Below are 14,840 nucleotides of genomic sequence, written 5' to 3'. Positions count from 1 at the left end.
TGCAAAAGAATATTTGAAAGTGAATGTTTTCTCCAGGGAACCCTCTGTTAATGGTTTCTCACACTCCATAGACCACATAGAGCGCACTGTTGCCCCTTTCACATAAAAGTGTCTGTTAGGGACAAGGCCTTGGGAGAATTATGGATCTCTGCCCTATAGATTCCAAATCAGGTATACCAAATTCAGCAGTGGGTCCTCAAGTGTTGGTGACTTTTCCCTAACCACCTATTTTTCCCTATCCAGGGAATCAGTTTTGACCAGGAAAGCCTCTGATATAAAGAGATTCAAAAATCTCAAATTCTCCTAAGAATACACTATTATTAGGTGAGGCATCACTGACCAAAGAAGTACATCAATTTTTAAAATTCAAATTTTCCTAGACCACATTTTTCAAGTACCACTGCAGAGGAACTCAAAGTAAAAATAATTATGAATTATTTGAAATTAGAAGGACATCATTCAATAAAGTATTTCACACCAGCTATTAAAATGTTTCGTGTATGACCAATTTTCATTTTATTTCACCTTATAAAATATTTGCATGCTTTATTAAAACATCCAGTTGAATGCAGGTTGCTCAAGTCAATTAGTTTTTAGCCATCTACACCTTTTACTTTTATTAAATACAGAAGAAAATTATGGCTTTGAAAATGCTAATTGAGATTCATTTCTGAATTTGTGTTTAAATCCTTTCCTAGCGGTCTCTAGTGCTGGATCACAGCATCGAGTTATAGAAGTATACTGTCTGAAACAATACCATGTGTTATCTCCTATTTCTCACTTTGAAAATCACATATTTTAGTTACATTATTAATTAGCTATATTATTAGCTTTTATATTAACAGGAAATATATTCCAGCTTTCTTTTAACTTTTAAGACCTAAAATAGGCAAAAACAGCTATACATAATTGTGCTATTTGGTGAAACTTCAGTGTTTGATATTTTAATGGTGCTCCTACACACACACATGCACACACACACACACATATAAATATATATATATATATATATATATATATATATATATATATACTTATATGTGTATGCGTGTGTGTGAACACTGAATTATAAAGTAGAAATGAAATCAGTCTCTTTTGGCACAACACTGACTTGGGGGAATCATCGGGACAACAACAACAACAACATTGGATTTGAAAATTTGATCAGAAAATGCACTTTCTAAATAAAGTGAACATTTTTCTTCTGAAAACTATACCATTAAAATGAACCACTATTCACAGTGAACACAAACCACTGCTTGCCTTTGAGGGGTTAGGAGAAAAGGCAAGGCAAAGCAAGGGCAGTAGAAGCTAAAGTTAACTAATATGAGATAAGCTTTGCTTAGTGTCACCCGCTGAAAATTGGCCTTTCAAAGTTCAAGATGAACACTCTGGATTCTGGGAGTGAAATGTTTCTGAAAATCAGGTGTTTCTTCCTCTCCACCAAGTTCAAGGGCAGAAGAATCAAAAGATGCTTCTTCTCACACATCTCTCTGGTTTCTTTATTAAAACACAAGGCAAATGCAAACTGAGGAAAGCTAACTAGAAGTCAACCCTTTAGTCATCTCTTTATTTTTAATACGAACAAAACTGAAATACTAATTCTATGTCATGAGATATGCCTGCCTGGTTAGCACTGTAGTGCACAGAGGTTCAGGCAAACACTAGTCTAGAGGCTTTAGTGACAGCATCTTTTTAGAAGTGACCAATATATAAACTGCAGAGTTTAAGGCATGCAGGTCACCCTCTGTGGGATGATGCGCCTCCTCCCATCAGGTGAAGGTGCAAAAGCAAAGTCAGAGATTTGCAAAGAAACTTTCTTCCTCGGGACTGCAGCATCAACTCTTGGTCAAGTAGCTCTCCTGGTGTCTTGTTCCACATATAGCAGATTTGCTGGATCCCATTAACTGCATGAACAAAATCATTAAAAGAAACCTTTCCACATAGATATAGGTATAAGCATAGACAGAGATATGGGTATAGGTGTAAATAGAGCTAGAGAGATAGATATAGGTTCTATGGATTCTAGAGAACTTGACCTAAGGAAGACACTGCTGAGATATAGCTTTAGAGTCTATCTTAGTATTGTAACTCCATTTTTCAATATATATATAAAAGAATAATGGAATGTATAGTCTCTATTCTTTATCTTATCTGCATAACTATTATGAACTATTAATATAGATACAGGTTCAACAGGCCATGATAGAACAACTCTAGAGAATAGTCATCAAAAGATATGCTAGATACAAGTTTAGATGCAGTGACATATAGGTATAGCTATGACATATAGGTATAGATAGATAGAGACATAGACATAGACTCTACTGATTCTGCAGGATTTGACCTAAGGCAGATACTGTAGAGATACTGCTTTAGAATCTATCTTTGTGCAGTAACTCCATCCATTCAGCATAAGAAAAACAATGGATAATGGGCAAGAGAAGTGGGATAGCAAGTGGCTAACATGGGTAACTGACGGGGAACAGAACAGTGTGCACCAAATAGACCAAGCCTTACGATTGGCTGAGTCGCCCAACTCAAAACCCATCTCTACTATCCCTAGAAATTACAAAAACCTATACACTGAGGCTAGTGCAAAGAATCTAGATCTTGGGTGGTCCATGGCTGTTTGGCTTTCCTTCCTACCTGTGTTTTCTTAGATGTTATTAAATGTAATCTGTTCTGCACAATGATGGCTCAGAGGTTGAGCTGAAATTCTTTTTATTGCTACAGAAAATCCTTTTATGAATAACTGAGTGGTGACTCCAGAAATGGCTTGATAGTTTAGCAATCATTTTCTAATTCTACTTTATGCTGTCTTTGCCTACTCTGCACGTAGGCGCTGGTAAATTAAGTTGGACATCCCTACTGCACATCGGAAAGCTTGAGAAATGCATACACGCATGAAATATTCATGAGGATTCAATTCCTGAAGAATTTATACACAGTTTCTTGCTCCTATGTATTATAGATCTGAAATCTCAATTACACAAAGGCAGCTAATATAGGACAGGAAAATGATGCCAGGTAATCATAGTTACAGTGATATAACAGAAAGCATCACCATGAGATAAAAGTTATGAGACCTTGAAACAAATTCGCTTCCTGAATAGAAATCAAAGTACAAAATAAATCAGCATACCAATTGGAAAACTGTATTATAGCAGCCTGAGTGTAAAAATGCCACTGTTAGCCTAAGAACATTCATGTAGCCCTGGCCAGTTCAGGCCTACTTACTTTTTGAAAGATCAAGGGTATTCGTGTTCCAGGCACTTTTCTTTGATCTTGTTCTAACAATATCGTTAAAGGAATACCAAAAAGACCAGAGTCTGCAACAAGAAAACAAAAGCTCTTCACTTCCATCAACCAGTATTAAAGACTGAAAATGTGAGATTTCTTTTTTTTTAAGATTTATTTATTATTATACATAGGTACACTGTAGCTGGCTTCAGACTCACCAGAAGAGGGTGTCAGATCTCATTACAGTTGGTTATGAGCCACCATGAGGTTGCTAGGATTTGAACTCGGGACCTTCAGAAGAGCAGTCAGTGTTCTTACCCACTGAACCATCTCCCCACACTGCCCCCCTTTCTGAGATTTCTTACATTGTCATTTAGTGATCAGATTATTATACTAAGGGGTGATACCATGAAGCAACTGGGTAGACACAGGCCAAAACAAATCATGACTCTATTCTCTAAAACAATTCAGGAGGGATAGGTATCTGAACAAATTATTGCAAATCTTCACTGAAATAATTAGAACAAACTGATGCATAAGACAAATATACTACTGTCAGGACATGTAAACTATTTGAACAGTTGACAAGGTGCAGTCAAATGAAAACTTCTGTCATAGAATCAAACAGCAGTCATCAACACACCTCCCCTCTTTACTGAATGGACAGTGAACACTCCCCAATACAGTTACATATAATTATTTGTTTTTTGAGAATTCAGCTAATTTTACAACCCTGTTCTATAAATGTAACTTCCAAAAATTGTAGTAGGTATCTAGCATTGTTAACATTTAAATTCTTTGAGCACACGCTAAGTGTCTGTCTGTCTCTTTCTCTCTCTCTCTCTCTCTCTCTCTCTCTCTCTCTCTCTCTCTGTGTGTGTGTGTGTGTGTGTGTGTGTGTGTGTGTATGTGTGTGTGTGTGTGTGTGTGTGAGAGAGAGAGAGAGAAGATGGATAATATTTATACATTTTCTAAACTCATCTCTTATGCCTTAAGTTTTAAATGAACATAACTCCCACCTACAACCTTCTTCTGGGCTGAGGGTTACCACAGATGTAAGAGCTCTGTCCTTTAGGAATATAATATTCAATCAAGAAGTAATATTCATCTGTGGGCAAGAGAAAGGGGAGTAGGGGCTCACCTGTGGTGTGAGGGCAGACATTAGACACGGAGAAGCCATTTGAAAAATAATAGATTGCCTTTTGTTCTGATCATCAAGGAAAGAACTATGTTCAAGGAATCAAAGCACCCAGAGTAAAAGTATCTTAGATAAGTATTATATGTATTTTTAAAAACTACATGTTTCCTGGGTTTTCATTTAAAGGGTGTCAAATTTTTAAGAACATTTTAATATTTCTCTCTCCAACATAGAAGAAAACACAAATGTATAAAAAAATTAAACAAACAAATAAACAAACAGCAAAACCCTCCATAGCCCCTTGAAGATCTTGGGCATGCAGTCATAGCTATTCAAACTGTATTCCTGCTGTATAATTGGAGAGAGTGTCATAATGAGTTTTGACAGAAGCATTTAAAGTCTTCATTCTTCACTCGGACTTGGGGAAAATCAGAAATGCCACTGAACTGAGGAATTCACCACTGCAAGCCTTAAGCTAAAATACTCTAGAGAGCTGAGCAGAGAACAGTCTTTATGGTCTACCTTGACAAAGACACACAGGAAAGACAGGAAAGGTACACTTCTTCCCTTCAGAGAAACTGTCTCTACAACTTAAAGCAGGCATGTACTTGTCTTGGCTCGTGTTACCATAGCAACTCAATAATCCTCATTCCCAGTGCCTCTTTAGGAGACACCTGTAAGGTTAAACAAGAGAGCAGAGATTCTTAAACAGGAAAAGCGTTGTCAGTAGGAAATTACCTGGATTCCCAGACCAAGAGAAACAAAGAAAAAGCTGTGTATTCTTTATCATGTTATCAGAATTAGTCTGTGGCTATATTAGATTAAGAAAGCTGCTTGCAATATCGAGATGGCACATGGAGAATGAAACAATGTACTGCACTGCATCTTACACAGCATTGCTTTCGCTAGAGAAAAAAAAAGGTCAAATACCTTAAACCACAGAGAGTAGGGTCAATGCTTACCAGGTCAAAGCACTTGCCGTGTAATCCAGGAACCCAGAGTTCAATCCCTGGGACCCATAGTGGAAGGAGAAGAGACTCACAAGAATTATTCTGACCTCAGATGCACACTGCAGGGCATGCATGCCCACGTGCACATTATAAGCACAGAAAAACAAGAAGCTAAATTTATTAAAAAATACAATGTGAGTGAACAAAGGGGCAGATTGTTAACTATCTCATATTTTATCATGGAATAACAAAAGCAACCATTGAAGAGCAAACCCTTGAACGCCATTTTCTAAGATCTGGTTTTGAAAACTGACAGGTTTACCAAAGACTTCTCTTCAAACATACAGTTTTCTAAAGAGGAAACCATGAGCATGATAATTTCTTGAATTTCAATTCACTTTCCTGGGAATTAAATATTTCGGTTCTACGTTTTCTGGTTATTGGTTTGTAAAAAAAGTAGTTGAGAATTTGAACTCCAGATATACTCAAGTCTCAAATTTATTTGGTTTGTGTTCCATTGGACCACAAAGAATAGCACACAAGACTCAAATCCATTTTTGCTACCTGGGAAGCAACTCTAACTTTACCTCTGGTTTTGATTTTCACAGCTTTCTGTTGTTTGAATTCCAAGCCCAACACATCATACAGGGCAGTGAGTTCAATCAGGGATAGAGAGCAAACTTTCTTCATGTCTTGGGGTGCCAAGTCTCCAATCCTTGTCGTACCTGTTTTATCTTTTGGCAGTCTGAAACTCTTTAAAAAAAAAAAAAAGCAATTAATTAATTAAAAAAAATAAAGGTTATCAGTATCCATCTCTTCTTGTCCCTTTTGTAATGAAAGGAGAAAGCATTCTAACTATGGCAAGAAATGATAGGTGTCAGGCAGGGAACAAAGAGAGGATGCTCAAAGAGGAAGAGAGGTTAGATCACGTGCCAAAAATAAATAGGAGGAAGAGAAAGAAGAGCTGTGTCCATGAGGGTGAACTTAGGATGTTGCAGGTACCCTCCACATTCAGGATGTGCTCTAAATTGTCATTAAGAACCAGTAAGCTTGACAAAGAAAAGCTAGCCACCATTAGAGTGAGAGAAGCTAGACTTTAGAGCCAGAGGGTTATCAGTTTTCCAGCTACTGACTAGCTATGGGATTGGGCAACTGAGGAACTATTCTTTCTGTCAATTAGGATGAGAAAGAGAAAGAGGGAAGGGAGAAAGAGGAAAGGGAGAACGAGAAGGTCCCCACACTCAGGGCACTGTGAGGTTTTAACTGTCAATACAACTAAGTTACTATTGTGTCTGCTGCTACCACAGCTGTGCTGTTGGACATGCACAGGCCCAGATGCTACCCAGGATGACAGGTCTATAAGTGGTGAATTTACTGTTTGGTAGACCTTCCTCAAAGCTTATCTCCTCATGACGCAGCCTCCTTTATCATTAAACAATTACATATAAGAAAACAAAACACAAAATAAACCATATTTAATACAAATTACAGACCCACCATGTTTACTGAATAAAACAATGATCATTTTCCAGTTTTTTTTAGTTAAAAAATCATGACATCAAGAGTGTTTTTTGATTACCCTGAATTCCTTCATTGAGTCGCTTAGGACAGTCAATACATTCCACTTGAATCATCTGTTCTCTAAGTGTGGATGAAGGAATCTTGTGGGTACCTTAGTCCAAGAGGCCAAGCTTATGAGCCCCAAATTAATCTTAATAATACAGTAAGACATATTTTCTTTCTTTGCCACACCAATTCTCTCTTGGGTGTATAGAGTTTTCCAGAAATAACTGACATGTATACTCTAACATACAAAATGCAAAAATTAGCTGTTTCTGATTTTAAAAAGGTATTCATGACAATAATAGTTAACAATAATGTGTTACTGAGATATAGTTTCACAGTCAAATTTTAATTTCTGATATAATAAATATCTAAAGAGTGCCAGACATGGTAGCACACATTTTTAATCCTAGGATTCAGAATGATGAGGCCAGAGGATTTCTGTGAGTTTTGAGCCAACATGGGTTACATAATGATTTCAGGGCTGCCTATATCCATAGGTTAATTAATGCATACAAAAGTTTTTGATGTCTTAAATAATCTGGAGACCAAAATGGAATTATGAGATGATAAATATCTGAGCAAACATTTTCTAGTCGAACATAAAGCAATTGTTAACATCAGCAACTTCTGGAGATTGGGTAGCCGTTCTAGTACACTTAACTCCAGAGGGTTGAGTGTCTACCAAAAAAGAAAATGTGTCTTTCTGACCTCCTCTCAGTACATTCTTTTCCTCTGAGAATATTAAACAGAACAGTAAGGGCCATTAGAGAAGGTAGAGTCTAAGGACATTTTAAGCATTCATTCATGTGACCTCCGTACACAGTGGGGACTGTCTCTTCCCTACTGGCTGGGTTAGGGTTTCATCTCTGTGGCAAATTGTTTGCAAAATCTTACTTAAGGGAGAACATTGACTTTGCTTATGGTTTCAGTCCACAGCAGTAGAGAGGAAGAGCATGGTGGACAAACTCATCTCCTAGTGCCCAGGAAATAGACAGAGGGGAGAAAGGAGGGAAAGGAGGGACAGACAGATGGAAGGGAAGTGGATATACTGGGGGTAAATGAGTGGGAGAGGGAAAGAGAGAGAGAAAAAACACATATAAATATAATGCCATCGTCTATTCCTTATTCCTTCATTTGTAAAATGTAGAGATACCATAGATCCTTCTACCTAGCCTCACAGGTAGAGGGACGCATGTAAGCATTCAGAAAGTATTAAGTGCACATGTATGTACACACACACACACACACACACATACAGAGACACACACACAGAGAGACACACACAGAGACACACACAGAGAGACACACACACAGCACACGCGCACGCACACACACACACACACACACACACACCATATATTTACACCAAATATATGGGATTTTTGAGACATGGTCTCTTATATAGCCAAAGCTTGTCTTCAAATCTCCCGTAGAGCCAAGACTGCCTTTAACTTCTGATCCCCACAGGCTTCTCCATCAAAGTGTTAAGATGCAGTCCTGTGCCTCCATGCCTAATCTACTACTCTGGTTGGTTTTTTCTTTTTTCAGTGAATTTTAAAAAAATTTTAAAATGGTTTTTGTTTGTTTTTCCATGCATGTTATGGCCCAGGAAGAAAAAATTAGAGAAATACTCATATTTGTTAGATGGTATCTCACTATATTCTGCATAAAGTTCTCCTGGAGTAAGAATGGGGCATATTCTAAGTGGGGAAACAGGCTTTTAGGAAGTTGTGAGCAAGGCCACGTGGATGACATCATCATCTGACTGCCCAATCAGGCAGCATTGCTGTACTGTTCCACTTCCTCACCCACCAGGCAGGTAGAGATGGTCTAAGTTGATGGAGTGAGCCACTTGGAGCAGGGCTACATCCTGATCACCTCTCCAGTCTTTGCCTTAAGGTGCTTTGTCATAGTCTAGTGAACGAATGCCACCACACCTGACACAGACAGGATGGCTTCACCAGTAGTGTCCTTCTGTTGGTTTGGGTTTGGGTTTGTTTTGTTTTGTTTAAGACAGGGTCTCCTTGCAGCCCAGACAGGATACACATTCAAAATCCCCCTGCCTCCACTAAGCCATTCCTTTTAGCTGGGTGCCCCTCTACCTTGCATTCTCCACTCTAATGTTCTACATTCCCTGATGATCTGTCACATTTTATAAGCTTTTGTTTGTTAAAAGCAATGTTGGGCCTTGCACATGCTGGACAAGCACCTGTCCCTAAGCCACATCAGCACCCACAAAAGACACACCCCATTTTTCTCACACACAGTTCTGTGCTTCTATTAATGGCTTTGATTTCAGACCAGCTGAACCAACTCTACCTATTCATTTACACATTTAAAAAACAACAGTTCAAGTGTTTCATTAAATTCACTTGCTTTGGGTCTAATAAGCCATGTAATATAATTACATAAAAGTATTATCCAAGGTAAATGTTTAGAGAAACCTGAAATGTTATTAGTACAAACATTTCATTTACCTAGCAATATATGTCACGGGCTTGCTTATTTATTTATTTAAACATTGTGCTTAATAAAGAAGTTGGCTCTTTATCCCAATGTTTAATTCATAGAGGCTGTTTTAAATATTTATGAAGTTTTCTGTCATTTTATTTGTGTGTGTGTGTGTTTAGTAGACTGAAAGATTCAGAGTTCCTTTGCTACGAGGAAACAGTGAAGTTTCAGTAAGAGTAAAGTGCCTTACCTCTGGAATAATATATATTTTTAATAATGTCTTTTTAAAAAAGAAGTAGAAGGAAACATTTTCAGAATGCATAAGTTTGTCAGGGCTTCTGGACAACATAAATTGATGAGGGAGTTCTCCCCAACTGGACCCTTCTCTTGCAGGCTGTGCAGCATGGCAGGTGATGGCAATGCCTCACTTAGACTTTAACAGTAACATTGAACTTGACTCTTTTTCTCATCAACCACTCCCACTCCAGCTTCAAGTTGGAAGTTAAGAGCAGTACTTGCTCACAAAGCCAGGCTCCAGCATGCCTCATCACCTAACTTACTTGCACATTTAGAAACTAGTATCTACCTCACAAAGGTCTCTCTAGGAATGAGCGACAGGTATCATTGCTGGACATGTAGCTGAGTTTGCAAACGGCTGTACCCTGATATTAAACATGATCTCCAAGTGTAAGAGAAGAAACGTGAGTCCACTGTGAGCCCATAAAGAATTTACAAAGGCTGCCTAGTGTTGCCCGAAAAGGGAAGAGGGTAAGAAATGAGGTCACCAGAGAGCAGCTCATTTTGTATAGCATTTTACTTACAGGGGAAGAGAAGTGTAGTGACAAATTGGAACTTAAGGTTCTATCTGTTTAGACACATGATTAGTGTGGCACCAGCAAACAGTTACTTCACCAACCATGATAAGGACTTGTGGGACCTATACTGCATGCCCACACATAGAAGGCATTTCTGAACCATGCTTACAGAGAACAGGTGCGTGCAGGTGAAAACCAAATGCACAGATGATTGACAGTCGCCACAAGTATGGTACTGATCAACAAAAAGGCACTTTCAAGTATCTGATGGACCGAGTTGAGAGTCCAGCCAAACTGAGATGAAAGGTGAGCTCTTCTGAGACAGATGAGGGTTTCCCAGGTAAGCATGAAACAACACAAGGTGGATAAGGAAGAGGTATTTCATAGCTTGGCACAACAGGCACACATCAAGAAGGGAGTCAAATACAAAGTAAGTGGGTAGAAAAAAATAAATGGGAGATGGGACTTTATTTCTAAAACCCTCACACGAAGATTAAACATAGTTTATTTCATTGTTCAGGGTGGCAATGGAAAAACCGTTAACACCTTTATTTTGTTTAGTTAGATTCTCCCCTCTGGTAGCTCAGGGCTTTCCATCCTCTATGATAAGGACTCTGCCACACTGACAGTTCTGCTCTTTTTAGGGAGCATCAGGGGTGGGGATCATTACTTTATGCAAGCATTTTAAAAAACTCCTCTACTTTCCCCACTAAGCCCTGAAAACCGATCCCTTTAAATTTATGAGAAAGTTTGGAAATAACCCCATGCCTGTCACTAAGAACCAATCAAGAAACCATGATTCAGCCTCACGGTAGAGAAGAGAACATGCAGAAAAAGAAATGGAAAGGATTTTTGCATTATCATCTTAGGAGCCCTGACAATGTTAAGATAATAAAATAAAATAAAATAAAATAAAATAAAATAAAATAGAACCAAGACAGAGAAAAGCATGAGCAGTGAGCAATTGTTTGTAGGAAACCAGATAAAACAGAACAGTAAAATAAAAAGAGCTCTGGGGCGAGGGAAATGGCTCTGGTGAAGCGCACTTGGTATCTATCTCTGCAATGGATGCAGATTTGGTTTTCAGCACCCGCATGGTGGCTCATACTCATCTGTAACTCCAGCTCCAGGGGATCTGACACCCTCTTCTGACCTGTGTGGGCACCAGGCATACACATGGTGTACACATACATGCATGCAAACAAAACACTCATCACATAAAAGTATAAATAATTATGTTAAAATAAATAAATCCAAAGAGTTATATATATATATATATATATATATATATATATATATATATATATAAAAGAGGGCCTAAACAGGATGGTCAGTCAAAGATTGAAGCTACAATTATTTTACTTTGATTTATATTTGTCTTTTGGGTCATACAACTATTTCATACTCTTAGAAAATAAAATAGTTTGGAAAAAAAAAGCAAACTTTAAATATTGAGAATAAACCAAAGCAAATTAACCCAATCATGCAGAGAATAATCTCCCTTAAAAAGCTACAGTTCAGAGCTTTACTGTATCAAGTCCCCTTTGGGACATATACAAGGCCACACATGGCTGGAGGAATGGAAGTTTAAAGCATTCTGAAGCACTCACACAGAGTACGGCCAGCTCTGGCATTCTCATTCTCATGTTTCATATTAATGCATAATAAACAAGCAAGGGTGTTTGTGACAGTACACACACTGTCAGCTGCCATTTTCTAAGAGCTATGCTTCTCAGCATTGGAGAAAAGAAGATAGAAACCTACATCTCCATGGAACAGGTTTCCCAATTGAAAACCAGCCCAGACACCTGAACACTCACAGTATAGTGGCCAAGGCAGAGGTGTCAACTTCTACTTCACAGGACTAGGGATGCTTGCTAATGGAGATACTTTTAAGTCTTGAGCAGAAAATACATTAGATAAGTCCAGAGATATTTTCCCATGGTATCATTAAACATGTATGAATTTATGGATTAAGAGACCGTTTTTATAAACACACACAAACATGAATTGGTCACTGGTAACAGAAGCCAGAGAAGCAAAAATAAAAATTGAAAACGTACATAAATAGAAAACCAAACCATCTTGATAATTGTTTTCTTAAAGGAAACATCCAGGATAATAAATGAAAAAGAAGAAAATACTAGAAGAACATCATCTTTTTGGATCATTAATAAATTAATGGAGTCAGGGATGGCTCTGAACCAAAGCTTTAATTACACAAAAAAGATAAACAGATACTTGTTGATAGAGAGCATGTGACCACATATATAAAGTATCTAGATCAAATCAAACCCAGGAACCCAAATCTAGTATAACTGATATCAACTAGTTTATAAACACATAGAAGATATGAAACTATACTGTGTGGACAAAAGGAGTCAGAGGGTGAGACTCACCTGAATTTAACAAGGTTCTTTCAATAAACACTGACTGACAGGGCTGGGACATGGCACAGGAGGGAAAGTGCTTTCTAAACAAGAAAGGGGACCAGAAGATCTAGAGAGAGGGTATGAGGACTTTCTTAAAATCCAAGCTCCTGAAGACTGAGACAGGAGATCTTTCCAGCAAGATAGGTAACCAGATTAGCTGCTTCAGCTGGGGCTTGACTTAAACATCCTTTACCAGCAAAAGCTAAGGACAAAGAAAGATTTAAAGACTTCTAATGGGCAGTGGTAGCTCTTGCATTTAATCGAATCACTCTGGGAGGCAGGGGCAGATGAATCTCTGATTTTGAAGTCCACCTGGTCTCCACAATGAGTTCCAGGATAGGCAGGGCTACACAGAGAAACCTTGTCTAGAAAAAACAAAAACAAAGCCAAAACAACAACAACAAATATATTCAGGCCTCCACACGCACATGCACACACCTGTACACATATGCATATACCTACACACACATGGGCATGCACACACATGTGCAATATGCATATGCATGTGACAAGAAAAAAAAGAAAGTTTAAAGAAGTGAGGGAGCCTAGAACAACAAAAGACAGGCAAGTAGAAAATGAATAAGTAGTAAAATGAGAGAGACAGAGACAGAGACAGGCACAGACACAGACACAGACACAGACACAGACACAGACACAGACACAGACACAGACACAGACACAGACACAGACACAGACACAGACACAGAAAGGAAAGAGAGACAGAATGGGAAAGCAGAAGAGGACATAGAGGAACAGAAGGATAGGGGAACATGAAGAAAGTCAGACACTCTAAATGGCATATCAACCAAACCCAGTAGGTTTCTTTTGGAGCCTGGCTCTCAAACTGTAGAAACTCGTGATAACTGAGATAAAATTTGAAATTTGAAAGCTTGAGTATCTGAGATTAAAACTTGTTAACATTTTAGAGGTATAGCAATGACTACACAGTGTGCAGTTTTTTAAAACCTCTGATTCTCTTTTGTTGTTTTGTTTTGTTTTGTTTTGAGCAATACAAACCTTTACAGATGATAAACAAAATTCAGACACGTGTTTCAAAATAACACAGAAAAGGGAAGTGGACAGAGTTACAGAGGTGGCCATGTTAGCGACGATGAGGCTGTTTGGTAAGTATTTAGAACTTTCTTATATTACTCTTTTTTTTTTTTTTTTTTTTTTTGCCTTTGCTTTAAAGTATAGGAACAAAATTTGCATAGAGAACACTCTGCCCAGAAGGCGCAGGTCCTAAATACCATTCCCTAAAAGAAATCCGTTTCTTCGAAATCCAGCTGCTTTCATGTCTAAGAGGTAGAAAGTGACAAACTGATCCTGGAGCATGCTACACCAGGAAATTAAGAAGGGATGGAATGAGGAGCACACCATGAAACAGCAGAGGAACCAGCAGCAGGGTCCCACTGCGCAAGGTGGCCATCAAAGACAAATTCTAGCATCTATACAATGCTTAATGGAGAAAGTCAGCAGGTAGAGGTATGGAAAGCTGAAAGGAGTAGGAGGGCTGCCAATTAACTTAGGAGGGACAACAGGATTAGCCAATCAATGTATCTCAAAGCTCAGCTTAAATATTGTTCGGGAAAAGGGTAGCGTGGACACCAAACTATTGCATAGTGAGATATAAGATAGGACGGCCCCATTTCAAGGACTAATCTAGCATACACTGTAGAGAAGGAAGGTGTCTTCACAACATGAGAAGAGGGGGGGGCATCTTGGTTAGCCAACGTATTGACAAAGCCTCCAAACCAAAGAGAAGCCTGTATCCCTCCAGACACATAGCAGTTTTGGCTTAATGTTTAGCCTGTATCTAATCATGATGAAATGACCAGACAATTTTCCTAGTGTTATGAACTCTTTTAAAAAATGTTAAAAAAAGGAAATTCTCAATTTAAGGAACCAAGAAATATAAGAAAACTAATGCAATGTATACTCCCTCTTCATATCTTAATGGGGTGTGTAGAAATAAGAAGCTCATATCAAAATTGCCAGTTTTCCTGTCTGGTTAAATATTAACTACAACTTTAGTATCTAACTTCTTCCATCTCAACACTTTAGCCTTTACTCATTTATTTAATATTTATTTTTTATGTGTCTAAGGGTGTTTTGGCTGCATGTATGTCTGTGCATCTCTTTATGTGTATGCCTGGTGCCACAGAAAACAGAAGAGGGCATTTAATTTCTTGAAACTGTAGCCCTGATTATGAATCTCCCTGTGAGTACTGGGAATCAAATGAAG

The 14,840-nt window shown here is 38.2% G+C and overlaps 1 protein-coding gene across 3 annotated transcripts in view; it reads right to left on the bottom strand.

The window, feature by feature from the left end:
- The window catches only part of Arhgap18 (Rho GTPase activating protein 18), a 146,241-nt gene that overhangs the window by 42,644 nt on the left and 88,757 nt on the right, over positions 1 to 14,840 (bottom strand). For 2 of the 3 annotated variants that reach the window (XM_006512885.4, NM_176837.2), the window contains exons 6-7: positions 5,919 to 6,084; positions 3,241 to 3,332 (exon numbers count right to left, since the gene is read on the bottom strand). In XM_006512885.4, coding sequence (XP_006512948.1) covers positions 3,241 to 3,332; positions 5,919 to 6,084 — 258 coding nt within the window. Of the gene's footprint in view, positions 1 to 1,744; positions 1,908 to 3,240; positions 3,333 to 5,918; positions 6,085 to 14,840 lie in introns of all 3 variants that reach the window. The other variant, XR_001779622.2, reaches the window with a different exon arrangement.

The sequence above is a fragment of the Mus musculus genome, chromosome 10, assembly GCF_000001635.26.
Source record: "Mus musculus strain C57BL/6J chromosome 10, GRCm38.p6 C57BL/6J".
In the NCBI taxonomy this organism is placed as follows: domain Eukaryota; kingdom Metazoa; phylum Chordata; class Mammalia; order Rodentia; family Muridae; genus Mus; species Mus musculus.
Note: the sequence above shows the minus strand (reverse complement) of the source record. Positions and strands in the feature narration are given on the sequence as shown.